Source organism: Rattus norvegicus, chromosome 9 (assembly GCF_021556685.1).
Source record: "Rattus norvegicus strain SHRSP/BbbUtx chromosome 9, alternate assembly SHRSP_T2T, whole genome shotgun sequence".
Classification (NCBI taxonomy): Eukaryota; Metazoa; Chordata; class Mammalia; order Rodentia; family Muridae; genus Rattus; species Rattus norvegicus.
In genome coordinates, this window is record NC_141542.1 from 105,785,190 (window position 1) to 105,799,291 (window position 14,102).

At 45.8% G+C, this 14,102-nt stretch overlaps 1 protein-coding gene and 1 long non-coding RNA gene across 4 annotated transcripts in view; one reads left to right on the plus strand and one right to left on the minus strand.

Moving 5' to 3' along the window:
* Positions 1-14,102, plus strand: part of LOC102554789 (uncharacterized) — a 97,815-nt gene that overhangs the window by 50,686 nt on the left and 33,027 nt on the right. The window lies entirely within an intron of this gene.
* The window catches only part of Drc11 (dynein regulatory complex subunit 11), a 115,746-nt gene that overhangs the window by 31,457 nt on the left and 70,187 nt on the right, over positions 1-14,102 (minus strand). Inside the window, exons 10-13 of the mRNA NM_001431271.1 lie at positions 13,534-13,640; positions 13,274-13,366; positions 8,052-8,119; positions 3,915-3,997 (exon numbers count right to left, since the gene is read on the minus strand). Of these exons, the coding sequence (NP_001418200.1) occupies positions 3,915-3,997; positions 8,052-8,119; positions 13,274-13,366; positions 13,534-13,640 (351 nt within the window). The remainder of the gene's footprint in view (positions 1-3,914; positions 3,998-8,051; positions 8,120-13,273; positions 13,367-13,533; positions 13,641-14,102) is intronic.

Consider the following 14,102-nt stretch of genomic DNA (forward strand, 5'->3'; position numbering starts at 1 on the left):
AAGGACATATGGTGGAAATTTCTGGAAATGTCGAAGAACTGCCTTTGCCTTTGGTGCGAGCTCCTCAGTTTCCAAAGAGTACAAATATCAAGTGATCCAAGAGACATACATCTCCAGGTGAACTCTGTTGCAAGATCACGCCTGCGCACAACGCCAGTATGCGCCAAAGCTTCTAGGACTGGGGTTTTGGAAGCTTCTGGCTTTAGCAGAGGCAGTGAGCACCATGAAGAATGGGACCGGCTTTAAGAAAGCTTTGCTCCACTTCTCACCATGCACAGCAGCTGCTGAGCCGTGGTGTGCCAAGTCCACTCGGGAGCGTCTTGAGTTGTTTGTAGGTAACTGGGTCTCTTGGTGCTCTGAGTAGGTATGGGGTAGAAGGGGGATGGGGAGTGTAGGGTACCCTAAAGGCAACAGCCCTTCTCATGGTGACACTCCACGCTCACCAATGACGGTGACAACAGCATTGGCAGAGGAATAATGGGAGCAGCATCTAATGAGGGCTGAGAACTTGGGGTGTGGCCCGCTCAGTGTTGACATCGGTTCACTGAGGCTGCTGCTGTGGCTGTCATTTCTGTCCCACAGTAGCAGAAGTGGAGACATCCAAAGAGCCAGAAAAAGGACAGGGATTCTGAGGCCGGAGTGGACTAGCTATGTCTATCCCGATCAAGGGTCCCAAGCACTGGACATTGAGCCTTAACATTGCGTGACAAAGGAGCCTGCATTGGAGAAGTGCCCAGGATGCTTTGCATGTGAACTAGGAAGCTTGCGGCTTCCTGGGTGGTGTATGGGCTCTTCAAAATGAGCACGTTTGAATACCGTTGACCACACAGTGGTTGCCAAGCCAAATCAGATGTTTTGCTTCTTGGGTACCTGAGATCTGGCTAGGAGCCTGCTCTCCTGGGCTTCTGGGCACAGTGCCAGTGCTTGGAGCTGAGCATCTTGGCAGGGGCAGAGCCGAGAGCAGAGAGGGCAGCCCTGCTGCTCTGACCTGCTGTGGTGTGGATGATGCCTGGGGTTTTAAGGGAGCTAGGAGGAGAGAAGAAACCACTGGGCTCTAAGCTGACTTCGGGCTCTAACACTATTGAACACTCACTGCTAGACCGCATCATGTCTCCTGGTCTTTGAAGTGTGTTGCCTGTGTGGCCTGTTGTGTCTGAGGTCCCTGCTTCCTCGCATGTGGAGGAGGAGCCTCAGAGACGTGGTCCACACATTGGCTTTCCTGTCTACATACAGGAAAATCAGGCTGCTGAGGAAGTAGCTTTCATAAGGCATGAGTTACCCAGAGCCAGCTGGGGGGCCGCTTCTGTGTGAAAATGCTAAAGAAACCAAAACAAAAACAACAACAACAACAAACACAACAAAAACCCCACAAACCCCCCAAAACAAAACAAACAAACAAAACCCCAAAAACAAAAACTCCCCAAAATAAACAAACAAACAAACCCCCAAAACCCAAACCCTCCAAATTAAACAAACAAACAAACAAACAAACAAAACCCCAAACCAAAAACCAACCAACCAACCAAAAAAAAAAGAAACGCAAATCAGTGTGCCGGAGGACAAGTGAGAGCTGGTCATTTTCATTCTAAGGATGAGAGAGGAGACATCCGAATTGGCTGAGCAGTGCTCAATTCTCCCCTCCTCCCAGTGGTGGGTGGTGTGTTTAAGAGCATCTCCCACTTACTTGGCCTCAATTCCCTCAGTGTAGGAAGTCTGCTCAGCTTTTCTGTTGAAGGAAACCTGCAGACTTGAGGTGGTCTGTCCCTGAATCAGAAATGGGTCTAGGGAGGTAATGACCAGTATCGAAGTGCTATCCAAAGTCCCCGCCTTCTGGCTGGCGGATCTACACCCAATCAGAGGCTGGCGAGGGAAGGACTGGATTGTAAAATGGCCTCCTGTGTACCTCGAGGGCTTTGTTGGATTGAGGATGGTGAAGGAAACCAGGGTTGGGGATGTGGCACAGAGGGTGAAGTGCGTGCTGAGTGATGACGAGGAACTGGGTTTGTGAAAGGTAGGCTCAGTGCCGTACGTCTGTAACTCCAGTGCTGGGGAGGCAGAGGCAGGAGGATGTGCAGAAGTTTGTTATCTAGCCAGCCAAATCTGTGAGCTCCAGGTTCAATATGAGCCTGCTTCAAAAGATAAGGTGGGGCACAACCGTGGAAGATGTCAATGTCAACCCTCGCTCTCCACACTCCTGTGCACTTACTTGCACATACAAACCTGCACATAACATAGGAGGAACCTATAAGACCACAGAACACGAGAAGACTCCATAATCAAAACTCGACAAACCAAGCTAAATTCTGGAACAAACCAGGGTTTGTCCTGTAATCGGAGAGCTGACGAGGTAAGGGATCATCAGTAGATTCTCAGGTGTTTGCATGAAAATGGCTTGGAACAATCTCTAAAACCTGAGTCCCACCTAAGGGACCGTTCACTGTCTTCAAAGGGGAAGAGGACGCTTTCCAAGGGAGGGCAGTGCTGTCACCACACAGTGCAATGTAAATGCCACCGGGTAAGACGAAGAGGTGCTATGTGCCTCCTGTGGGAGACCCGAGGATACACCAAAGCATGCAGTTTTCCTGCAAAAACACTGAACCTGGATGAAACAGCAAAGAAAACATGGAGGAAAACCAATGGAGGGGCAGCCTGTAAAGCAACCCGGATTCTTCAGAAAGGTGCAGCCCAGGAAGGAAAATGTCTGCAGCTCAGGTTTGCTTCTGTCAAACTGGCACAGCTGGAGGAAGAGGAAGCCCTGAGGGGGAAATACGTCTACCGGATTGACTGTAAGATTGATGGGCAAGTCTGCAGGGCATTCTCTTGATTAATGATTGATGGGGGAGGGCCAAGCCCATTATGGGTGGTGCCACTCCAAGGCAGGCACTAGGGATTATAAATGCAGACTGAGCAAGCCATGGGGGAGCAAATCGTATGCAGGACTCCTCCATGACCTCTGCACTGGGTCCTGCCTTCAGGTTCCTGCCTTGAGTTCCTGCCCTGACTCCCCCCCCCCCCCCCGCCCCGTGATGGACTGTGAACTTGATATGTAAGCTGAAGAAACCCTTTCCTGCCCAGTGATTTTGGTTGTGATGTCACAGCACAAGAAACTTAACTAGGACGGGAGCGATGGTGTTCTTGACAGAAGGAGTTGCAGGAGAGTAGAGAGCTGCAACCCCATGCACACCCTCCCTGGGATCCGGGACTGGGGAAGGCATGCAGCTGTAAGAACATATCCAGGGCTGGGGCAGGGGTGGGGATGGGGGAGACTGCATGCCCAGTACACATGAGGCGACAGTGTTTGTATTAGTGTTCCATTTTCTGAGTGTGAATGCTCTGTCTGGTTGGTTGTCCTTGACCACAGGAGATGTTTTCTTCACCAGAGTAAATACAACATCTCCTCCACCAGGGTGCAGAATTGTGAGACATTTTAAGCAGCTAGCACGTTCTTAGGTCAGCATAGATACAATTTTAATTTTAAAATCAGCACAAACCCTTAGTTGAAGATCATAGTCACAACTGTACGTCTTCCCTGCCTCTGAAACACTTCTGACCAAGCCCTAGAAGTAAGTTCTCTGGAAAGAGCACCCCGTGAAAGGGTTGTGCATCACAGAAGCACCAGGGGCGATCTGTTTCCACACAAATGTGTGGCCCATTCATTTCTTCACATCAGGTTGTGCCAGAAAGAACTGGCCAAGGGAGTCTGCTAACGGGTTGAAAAACTGGCTCCCGCTCTACTAAGGGACTAATTTTATTCAGGGAACTCTTTTGTCCACATTCCTCCCCACCCACTTAGGTTGTTAAAAATCAATTTACAAGTAGCCACGATGACCTGGCTTCTGTTTGAAAAGTGATGCATTTCTAGAACCCACAAGGTGCCACATGGCAGAGGTTGCCGTTGTGGTTGGTGCCCTTACCAATATAGTCGGAGAGTTTGACCTTCAGAGCTTGGATCAGCAGGCCTTCTTCAACCAGCTCCTGGTACAGGGACTCGATGGTCCTGGGGAGGAAGCACATTGTCTCTGTTACCATACACACCCACACACTAGAGCTGCTCTGAAGTATGCTTTTATGGGTGCAAATAAATGCGCTCTTGAAATAGTTCTACAATTTGGGGATAAATTAGGCTTTTTGAAAACAATATTTTCATCCAACCATGTAGACACTGAATGTTTCCCATTAATAAGAATTATATTTGTGGGTATCTGAGACCAACTATGACTCCATCAGTCTTTATGATGGTCCAAATATGAATTAGAAATTACTTGATAATAGTAGTACAATGGGCCTGGGATTTTATATTCGGTTAGCATCTGTGAGCCATAGATCATTAGCCTGAAATTTCTGTTTCCTTTTAACTTGATAGTACAGTGGTTTAATATTTACAAGAAGCAAGGACGATAATCCTCTCTGTGTCTGTCTTTCTGTCTCTGTTTCTCTCTCTGTATGTGTGTGAATGTGTGAATGTGTGTGTGTGAATGTGTGAATGTGTGCGAGTGTGTGTGTGAATGTGTGAATATGTGTGTGTGAGTGTGTGTGAATGTGTGAATGTGTTTGAGTGTGTGTGTATGAATGTGTGTGAATGTGTGTGTGAGAATGTGTGAATGTGTGTGAGTGTGTGTGTGTGTGAATGTGTGTGAGTGTGTGTGAATGTGTGTGAGTGTGTGTGAATGTGTGTGAGTGTGTGCGCGAGAGTGTGTGCAAGAGTGTGTGTGAGTGTGAATGTGTGTGAATATGTGTGTGAATGTGTGAATGTGTGAATATGTGTGTGTGAATGTGTGAATATGTGTGTGTGTGCGTGAATGTGTGAATGTGAATGTGTGTGAGTGTGTGTGTGTGAATGTGTGAGTGTGTGTGAATGTGTGTGAGTGTGAGTGTATGAGTGTGTGTGTGCGAGTGTGTGTGTGTGAGTGTGTGTGAATGTGTGAATGTGTGCGAGTGTGTGTGTGTGCGCGGGCGCGCTAGATTTTGGTTGTCTTCCTCAATTTATTTCCACCTTGTTTTCTTGAGAGATGGCTTCTCACTGAACCTGGAGCTCACTACTTCATAGGCCGACCAAGCCATCTTCCGAGTCCTGAAGACATTTTTTAAAAGGTCTCTCTCTATATCCCTGGTTGTCTGGAACTCACCATGTAGATCAACCTAGCCTCAAACCCATAGAGGTCCATCTGCCTCCCCCTCCTGAGTGCTGGATTAAAGGCATGTGCCACCACGGCCCACCTGAAGATAATTCTTTTTTGTTTTGTTTGAGACACCGTCTCATTATGTGGCTTTGGCTGCCCCAGAAGTCACTATGGAGGCCAGGCTGACCTTAAGCTCACAAAGCTCTGCCTGCCTCTGCTTCCTGAGTACTGGGACTAAGGGTGTTTGCCACAGTTCTTATATGGAGACAAATTATTCAAAGCTGTGTGTGTATGTTGGGAGGGTGCAGTACTGTGTTGTATATACATGTTTAAGCAACAACCACCACAACAACACACTTCTCAAAGAGGGGCTTGGGCAGACAGCCAGGACACGGATAATTTCTAACAGCTGAAAATGATGGTCACGGTATTCTGCCTAAAGGGTGAATTCCCCATGATATTAACTGGGGTTTGGCTCACAGAAATGCAGTAGGTTAAGCTTGAATATCATTCAATTAGATCCTCCGGGACAGTTTATCCTTTCGTTTTCTCTGTCCTTCCAGTCTATTCTTGCCTTTTATTTATTGGAAGTAAAAGTTGTAACTGTATAGGAAAATCTTTCTCACCATACTGTGGTTTGAATGAGTACAATTAAAATGATTTTTAAAAGGTCCAAGAATGCTACATTAGATTTAAGCCGAATTCCATCAGGCCTCAGTTGACGGGCTCTGTATTTGCTGATTATATTTAAAATATCGTTCCATTCTGTTGACAACTGAGGAAGGTTTGACTGCTATGACAGTTGGAGTGACAGGACCCAAATGATGTCATAGAAGTTCCAAGTACAGCATTTCCACAGGAATACATGCTTAATAATTATGTGTAATGTAGGCATCAAATATTAACATGAAATTGAAAAAAGATTCTCTAACATGTAAAACTACATTAGGAATTTCCAAACCCAAACCTGTATTCAGATTTCTTTCCATAGTTGAATGAACTTCTCATATGTAAAAGAGAATTCCAATTTGAAAATGGCCTTAAAGTGTAATGAACAAATACTGGTTGAAAGGTTACTCAGTTTGATGAGAGAAACAGACATTGTCCTACAATATTACTGCAGAGCTACAGGATCCTAGAGGCTGGTCTTTAGGATTAAAGTTTAAGGGATGCGGTGGATGCCAGTGGATTTATATTTCTGGACATTGAAATGAATAGAAAACATGGTCTCAGATCTTTTCACCAGATAGCTGTTAGCTGTTCTAGTTAGCTTTAACCCTCCATGTGACACAGCTTAAGTCATCTGAGAAGGGAATCTCAATTGAAGGGTCATCTAGATCAGAGTGACCTGTGGGTACTTCTGTATGGAACTGTCTTTATCATAAATTGATATAGGAGAGCCCAGCCCACTGTGGGTGGCACCGCTCCCTAGGCAGGTGGTCCTAGACTTGGCTGGATTTAATGCTATGTGGAATAGCAAGCAGGCTGACTTTCAAGTTCCTGTTCTGATTTCCCTCAATGATGGGCTATGTTTAAGCTAAAACAGCCCTCTTTTCTCCTAAATTGTTCTCAGTCAGAGTGTTTTTTTAATCACAGTATCAGAAAGGAAACTAGAACAGATTGCTTCTGACTCATTTATGACAGATTCAAGTGCAAGGAGCCAGCCAGAATACCTTCAGTGTCTAGCAGTCATGGTCCACCTGTGGCCATGCTGGTCAGTACTGTTGTATTTGGTGATAACTTCAAAGACAAAGGAAAGTGGGCAAGTACTTTTCACAGTCATATGGGAGGACCCAGTGTTAGCTCTCAGTTTCTCATTACTTTACTCTGCTTTGGAGTCAAGGCAAGAACAAAGGAGGAAGTCACACTATAAACGCTTCTGAAACACAGCTATGGCACTAGGGTCTGCCTGGCCTAAGCCTCCTCAAAATGACCATGTATCTCTGTCCTGGGCAGTTTTGACATTGACACAATGGCAGATGTTTGTCTGTCCATGAATGAGGAACTAGGGTCTCAACATGTACCCAAGGACCCCCGTAGGCACCAGCTAGCCAAACAATGTAACCTCAAAGGGGCCTACTTCCAAGTGAGCACCAGTTATGGGATACTCTGGCTGCCTCAGGGGCGACTGCAGAGGGACTCACAGAGAATTCAGGTAGGTTTCTTTCCCTACAGATGTCGCTCATGTCTACTGTGAGCAAAACCCACAGTGAGAGAAGGGTGCTTCAGAATGGTGCCTGGCTTCCAACCAGCAGGGTGTTAACTGAATTCCTTGACACTGTGCTGTCTGCTTGCACACGTGCTAAGTTTACAAAACACTGACATGTTAATCCATGTGTTAATCTGAGGTTGGGCTAACGAAACTCAAGGGTCGTAAACATCCCTTTGGAGACTCAGCCATATCGCATCTCTGTATGAGCTCCTGCAGCAAGCAGGAAGGGATGTACAGGGGTTTTGTGTGTGTGTGTGTGTGTGTGTGTGTGTGTGTGTGTGTTAGTGGGCAGGGTGAGGTGGGGGAGTGTGGTGAGGCTGTAAAGGAAGGGAGGCTCCCTTTATCCAGAAGGAACTCAGCTTGCGTGTTCTGAAGTTTCTTGATTCTATTTCCTAAACCATTTTTAATAACTGTTAACCTGTGACTTCCATGTAAAGATTAGAATTTTGAAAAGTTATGGGAATTCAGGTGTAATGGCAGTTTCCCCTCCAGTCAGGTGGTCCTGCTGCACACTTTTTCCCAGTCTAGAGTCTATATGGTTTCCTCCTGTGCTCACTGCTCCCCACACTCTGTCCAGGAGGGGCGTGGTAGGGCTGAGAGCGGCTGTCTCGCCTTGGCCTGCTCCTGGATTTGGGGTTCATCTCTGCATTTCTTATTTTCTCCGCTGTCCGCTCCCCACGTTCATCACCCCTCCTCCCCCTGAACAAACCCACTGTCACCTGTCAGCCGTCAGGTCTTTGTCCTTCTTTCCCCGTTTCCCTCTCCGGCCTTTTCTCCCTTTATTTTGCTGAAAGAAATAAGCAAGGATGAGTCCTGAAGGCTTTTTCTCTCTTTTGAATCGCTTTCGCATCTTTGACAAAAATTAGTTGTGTGTATTTGTGCACAGGGCCCTCTGTCCTCTTCCATATACAGCCATCTGTCTGTCTGTCTGTCTCCTCTTATGAATATAACATAGTGCTGATAAACACGTCTGTGCTATATGGAGGTAGATTCCTTCTATACCTAACTTGTTGTGAGTTTTTCTCACAAAGGAATATTGAACTCTGTTAGATTCTTTCTCCCCATCTTTGAAACAACTCAAAAGACCAAGGCAGTGGTCGTAACAATGAGTGACCCAAGCCTTTCAGTTCCACTCCATCCGTGTGGTGGCACAGTGACCTCTCTGTGCACGTCCTTGCATTGCATGGCCCTGCAGCAAAATCCACTAAGTGCTGGCAAATTCCGCTTGCTCGTGCTTCCTAGAAGACGTGTGTGCCTCTGTTCCTCAGGAATGTTAATGCCTAGTTTTCCTTAATTGTTGTGTCTTTATCTGGGCTTGGTTTCAGGGTGCTAGAGGGCTCATTAAAAAATAGCTTAAAAGACTCCTTTCTTCTATTATTATTGGAAACTATTTTATTTTTAAACTAATTGAAATTTTTAAAATTTTTATTAGATGTACTTCTTTACTTACATTTCAAACATTATTCCCTTTCCCAGTTTCTTGTCCATAAGCCTCCATACCCTCCCCCAACTCATACGGGTACTCCCCCTATACATCCCCCTTATTGCCCCCCCATATTCCCCTGCACTTGGGGTCCAACCTTGGCAGGACCAAGGGCTTCCCCTTCCACTGGTGCCCCAACAAGGCTATTCTCTGCTACATATGCAATTGGAGCCCTCGGTCAGTCCATGTATAGTCTATCCATAGTGGTTTAGTCCCTGGAAGCTCTGGTTGGTTGACATTGTTGTTTTTATGGGGTTGCAAGCTCCTTCAACTCTTTCAATACTTCCTCTAATTCCCCCCAAGAGGGTCCTATTCTCAGTTCGGTCGTTTGCTGCTAGCATTGACCTCTGTATTGGACATGCTCTGGATGTGTCTCTCAGGAGAGATCTATATCAGGTCCCTTTCAGCATGCACTTTTTAGCTTCATCAGTCTTATCTAGTTTTGGTGGCTGTGTGTGTGTGTGTGTGTGTGTGTGTGTGTGTGTGTGTGTGTGTGTGTGTGTTGGCGGGACAGGAGACTGTCTCAAGGGACCAGGTGCAGAGTGATGGAACAGGGCAGCCGGCGCCCTCTTCTGGCCACCACAGAAAACACACACACACACACACACACACACACACACACACACACACACACACATATATGGGCCATGTGGGGCAGGCTCTGAATGGCCATTCCTTGAGTCGCTGCTCTAAACTTTGCTTCCATATCCCCTCCTATGGATATTTTTTCCCCTTTTAAGAAGGAGTGGGAGCATCTGCATTTTGTTCATCCTTCTTCTTGAGCTTCCTGTGGTCTGTGGATTGCATCTTGGGTAATTCAAGCTTTTTGGCTAATATCCGCTTATCCGTGAGTGCATACCAAGTGTGTTTTTCTGTAATTGGTTTACCTCACTCAGGATGATACTTTCTAGTTCATTCCATTTGTCTATGAATTTCATGAAGTCATTGTTTTTGATAGCTGAGTAGTACTCCATTGTGTAAATGTACCACATTTTTTGAATCCATTCCTCTGTTGAAGGGCATCTGGGTTCTTTCCAGCTTCTGGCTATTATAAATAAGGCTGCTATGAACATAGTGGAGCATGTGTCTTTGTTATATGTTGCAGCATCTTTTGGGTATATGCCCAGGAGAGGTATAGATGGGTCCTCAGGTAGTGGAATGTCCAATTTTCTGAGGAACCTCCAGACTGATTTCCAGAGTGATTGTACCAGTTTGCAATCCCACCAACAATGGAGGAGTTCTCTTTCTCCACATCCTCACCAGCACTGCTTAGTACTGCTTTCATTGTGCCCCATAAGTTTGGGAATGTTGTATCTTCATTTTCACTAAATTCTAAGAAGTCTTTAATTTCTTTCTTTATTTCTTCCTTGACCAAATTGTCATTGAGTAGAGCATTGTTCAGCTTCCATGTATATGTGGGCTTTCTGTCGTTATTGTTGTTATTGAAGACCAGTCTTCGTGCGTGGTGATCTGATAGGACGCATGGGATTATTTCTATCTTCCTCTATCTGTTGAGGCCTGTTTTGTGACCGATTATACGGTCAGTTTTAGAGATGGTTCCATGAGGTGCTAAGAAAAAGGTATATCCTTTTGTTTAAGGATGGAATGTTCTATAAATATCTGTTAAATCCATTTGGTTCATAAATTCTGTTAGTTTTTTTTACTAACTTTTCTCTCTTCCACTTTCTCTAGAGGCCAGAGTGTGTCATTCCAAGGTACTCACTAAGTTTATAAGGCTCAATTCACACAGGAGCTAGACTTAACAATTAATCCATCCACACAATAATATATATGTGATACTTTGTATATGCTCAGTCCAGAAAGTGGCACTATTAGAAGGTGTGGACCCATTCAAGTAGGTGTGGCCTTGTTGGAGTAGGTGTGTCACTGTGGGTGAGGGTTTTAATACCCTAGTCCTAGCTGCTTGGAAGTCAGTTTTCCACTAGCAGCCTTCAGATGAAGATGTAGAACTCTCAGCTCCTCCTGCACCATGCCTGCCTGGATGCTACCATGCTCCCTGCCTTGATGATAATGGACTGAACCTCTGAACCTGTAAGCCAGCTCCAATTAAATGTTGTCCTTATAAGAGTTGCCTGGCTCATGAGGTCTGTTCACCAGCAGTAAAACCCTAACTGAGACAATGCATTAAAGGTTTGCTCTGAGCCAGAGAGGGTTACTAATGTCTACATATTCCCTACATTCATTGCCCTTAAGTAGAAGAAAGATATTAACATGGTATCCCCAGTGACTATAGCATCCACCAGTTATGAAGCACAAGTAAGGCATGCCCCAGGGTGCCATGATATTCAGTGAAACAAGATCCACTCTGGAGTTTCCAAAGACCTCCCTCAGGAGGACTACTGTCTGTTCCCGAAAGAGAGAGACAGCATGAGAGGGTGGGAATGAAGAGTGTCCAAATCGGACTTGTGTTCAGGAAGGACCACTCTGGATGTTGGATAAGTTCTAAGTCACCATCTCCAGCAAGTGCCAGAAGCTGTCATATGTTGTCCTTCTCTGTGTCCCATCCCTGGCTAATAGTCTCCCTGTAAGACTCTTTGTTACCAATTAAGCTTTAGCTTGTCTTGACATCTGTCCTTAGGTCACCAGGGCTGGGACCCAGCTGTACAAGCTCTTCTAGCTACACCAAAAGGAATGAAGTCTTCTAGCTCTCGTTGTGACTTGGTGACATCTTTTAGATGCTAGATCTCAGGAAATGAGATGGGATCGGAGAAGGGAAGTGAGACTGGTATGGCCCTGGGCTTGGCTGCTTAGGAAGAGAGAGGTAACGGCTACCTCTGAAATACATCTCCTGATGGGATCAGCTTACTTTTCCTGTCTAGTCATGAGCACGCCCTCTTTTTTATAGATAAAGACACACAAAGAGTTGAAAAGGGACACCCAGAGAGGTATCTCTGTAAAGAAGGGAGGACCGCACCAGGCCAGCGAGTTGTATCTTTAGAACAGAGCTCCAACAGACAACCTGACACTGGAGTCATGGCACATGTTCAGTCATGTCACATGTTCAGTCATGTCACATGTTCAGTCAGTCATGTCATATGCTCAGTCATGTCATATGCTCAGTCATGTCATATGTTCAGTCATGTCATATGTTCAGTCAGTCATGTCATATGTTCAGTTAGTCATGTCATATGTTCAGTCAGTCATGTCATATGTTCAGTCAGTCATGTCATATGTTCAGTCATGTCATATGTTCAGTCATGTCATATGTTCAGTCATGTCATATGTTCAGTCAGTCATGTCATATGTTCAGTCATGTCATATGCTCAGTCATGTCATATGTTCAGTCATGTCATATGTTCAGTCATATCATATGCTCAGTCAGTCATGTCATATGTTCAGTCATGTCATATGTTCAGTCATGTCATACATTCAGTCATGTCATATGTTCAGCACACAATGGACCAATATAAGTGTCCTAAGACTATGTGTCCCTTGAGGTGCCAAGACTCAGCACAGTGCAACCGAGCTCCTGAGTCTCAGGCTGGGTGGTTTGGTATCTCCAAACCACAGGTTTCTTGTATCTTTGATAACACTGTCAGGGAGGAATCTTGGACTTACTGTCTTTTGGGCATTCTGGCCCAGTTGCAAGGTTGTCTGTATGGCGTCAAAGGGGAAAAAGGAGGCTAAAGGAGCAAGTTGTATACCCTTCAGTCTCACTGGTTGCTGCAAACCACCATGAGATGGATTTGTGACAATGTAAGAGTTGATCTGCCCAGTTTCTTTTTCAGTCTCATTCCCCTATTCACAAACCCTACTTGATGCTACTGGTGTTCAGTACAGAAGCAGATGGGGGGGGGAAGGGATTGGAGCATTTGCTGTGCCCCTCTGATAGTACTCATTCTTGTAGGGCTTGGGTGCTGTGAATCTGTAGTGGGTTGGTCCTGAGGAGGATGCACTCTAAAGATGGCAGGGTTAATCCCACTTAAAGGCCTTATCTTTGAGCACTGGGTGGTGAACAGTGAAGTCTGCAAAAGCGGGATGCTGGACGTCTTAGTCAGCGTTCTATTGCTGTGAGAGACACCATGACCAACACTTAGAAAAGAAAGCCTCTAGTTGGGGCTTGCTAAGAGTCTCAGAGGTTTAGTCCTGTATCATGGCATGTAAGCAGACACGGTGCTAGAGAAGGAGCTGAGTTCTACGTCAATATCCACAGGCAGCAGGAGAAGAGAAAGCCACTGGGCCTGGCTAGGACTTCTCAAACCTCAAAACCCAGCCCCAAATGACACACTTCCTCCAACAAGTCCATACCTCCCAGTCTTTCCCAAGTAGTACCACTCCTTGATGACCAAGCATTTAGATCTATGAGCCCAGGCAAGGGGTGGGGGCAGGGGCATTTTAATTCAAACCACCACTTGATTCCAGGCATCCTAAGTGCAACCAGCCGCCCACCCAGCAGGCACTGCCCTCTGTGGCTGACCCTGCTTGTTTGACACATACCTTTTTCCCTTTCTTTAGCCGGGGTTGGGGTTCTATCTCTCTGTTCACAGCCAGCTTAAGGTTTTTCAATTCCTGTCTCATCAGCTCGTCCACCTAGGAGAAAATGCAAAGGAAATATGCTGTGCTCACGGTACTTTGAATTGCCTCATGTGTCCTCAGGGTAAAGTCTTGGCTTGCTCATCGGCTTGGAAACTGTAAAAAGTGTAGTCATTGCAGCAAATGGCACCCCTGCCCCTTACGGGAGTTAAGTGTAGGCGTACCTGAACCCTTATCTCCATCTCTAATTCCTTCCGTTTTTCCTCCTTGACCAATTCTGGGTCATAGTCCTGAGGGAAATTCCAAGATTCATCTTTATTCATCCACATGTCTGTAAGCCACAAGGACAGAGAAAAAAAGAAATGGAAAAAACATTTACATTCAATATCTAGGTTAATGAGGGCTGTTACTCTAATCTCTTAACCACTGAGCTGTCTCTCCAACTCCTGTTACTCTAATCTCGACACACACCAATCTGTCCTGTTTCCAGAACAGGAATTTGAATAAAGAGGCTAAAGTGTGGGTGGGGTTCATAGACCTTCCATATGATATCGAGAGGGGGAGAGAGGGAGAGAAGGAGAGTGAGAGGGAGAGGGGGAGACACACAGAGAGACACAGAGCTATAGAATGTAAAAACATCAAGTAAAGACATGGTTGGGGTTGGCTTTCTTAGCTTGGTACAACCTAGACTCTCCCGAGTGCAGAGCCTCGATTGAGGAATTGTCTAGACTAGGAATTGTGATGTGCCATTTTGGGGAGATCTGAACCAAGAGCCCTTGGAAGGAAATAGCGT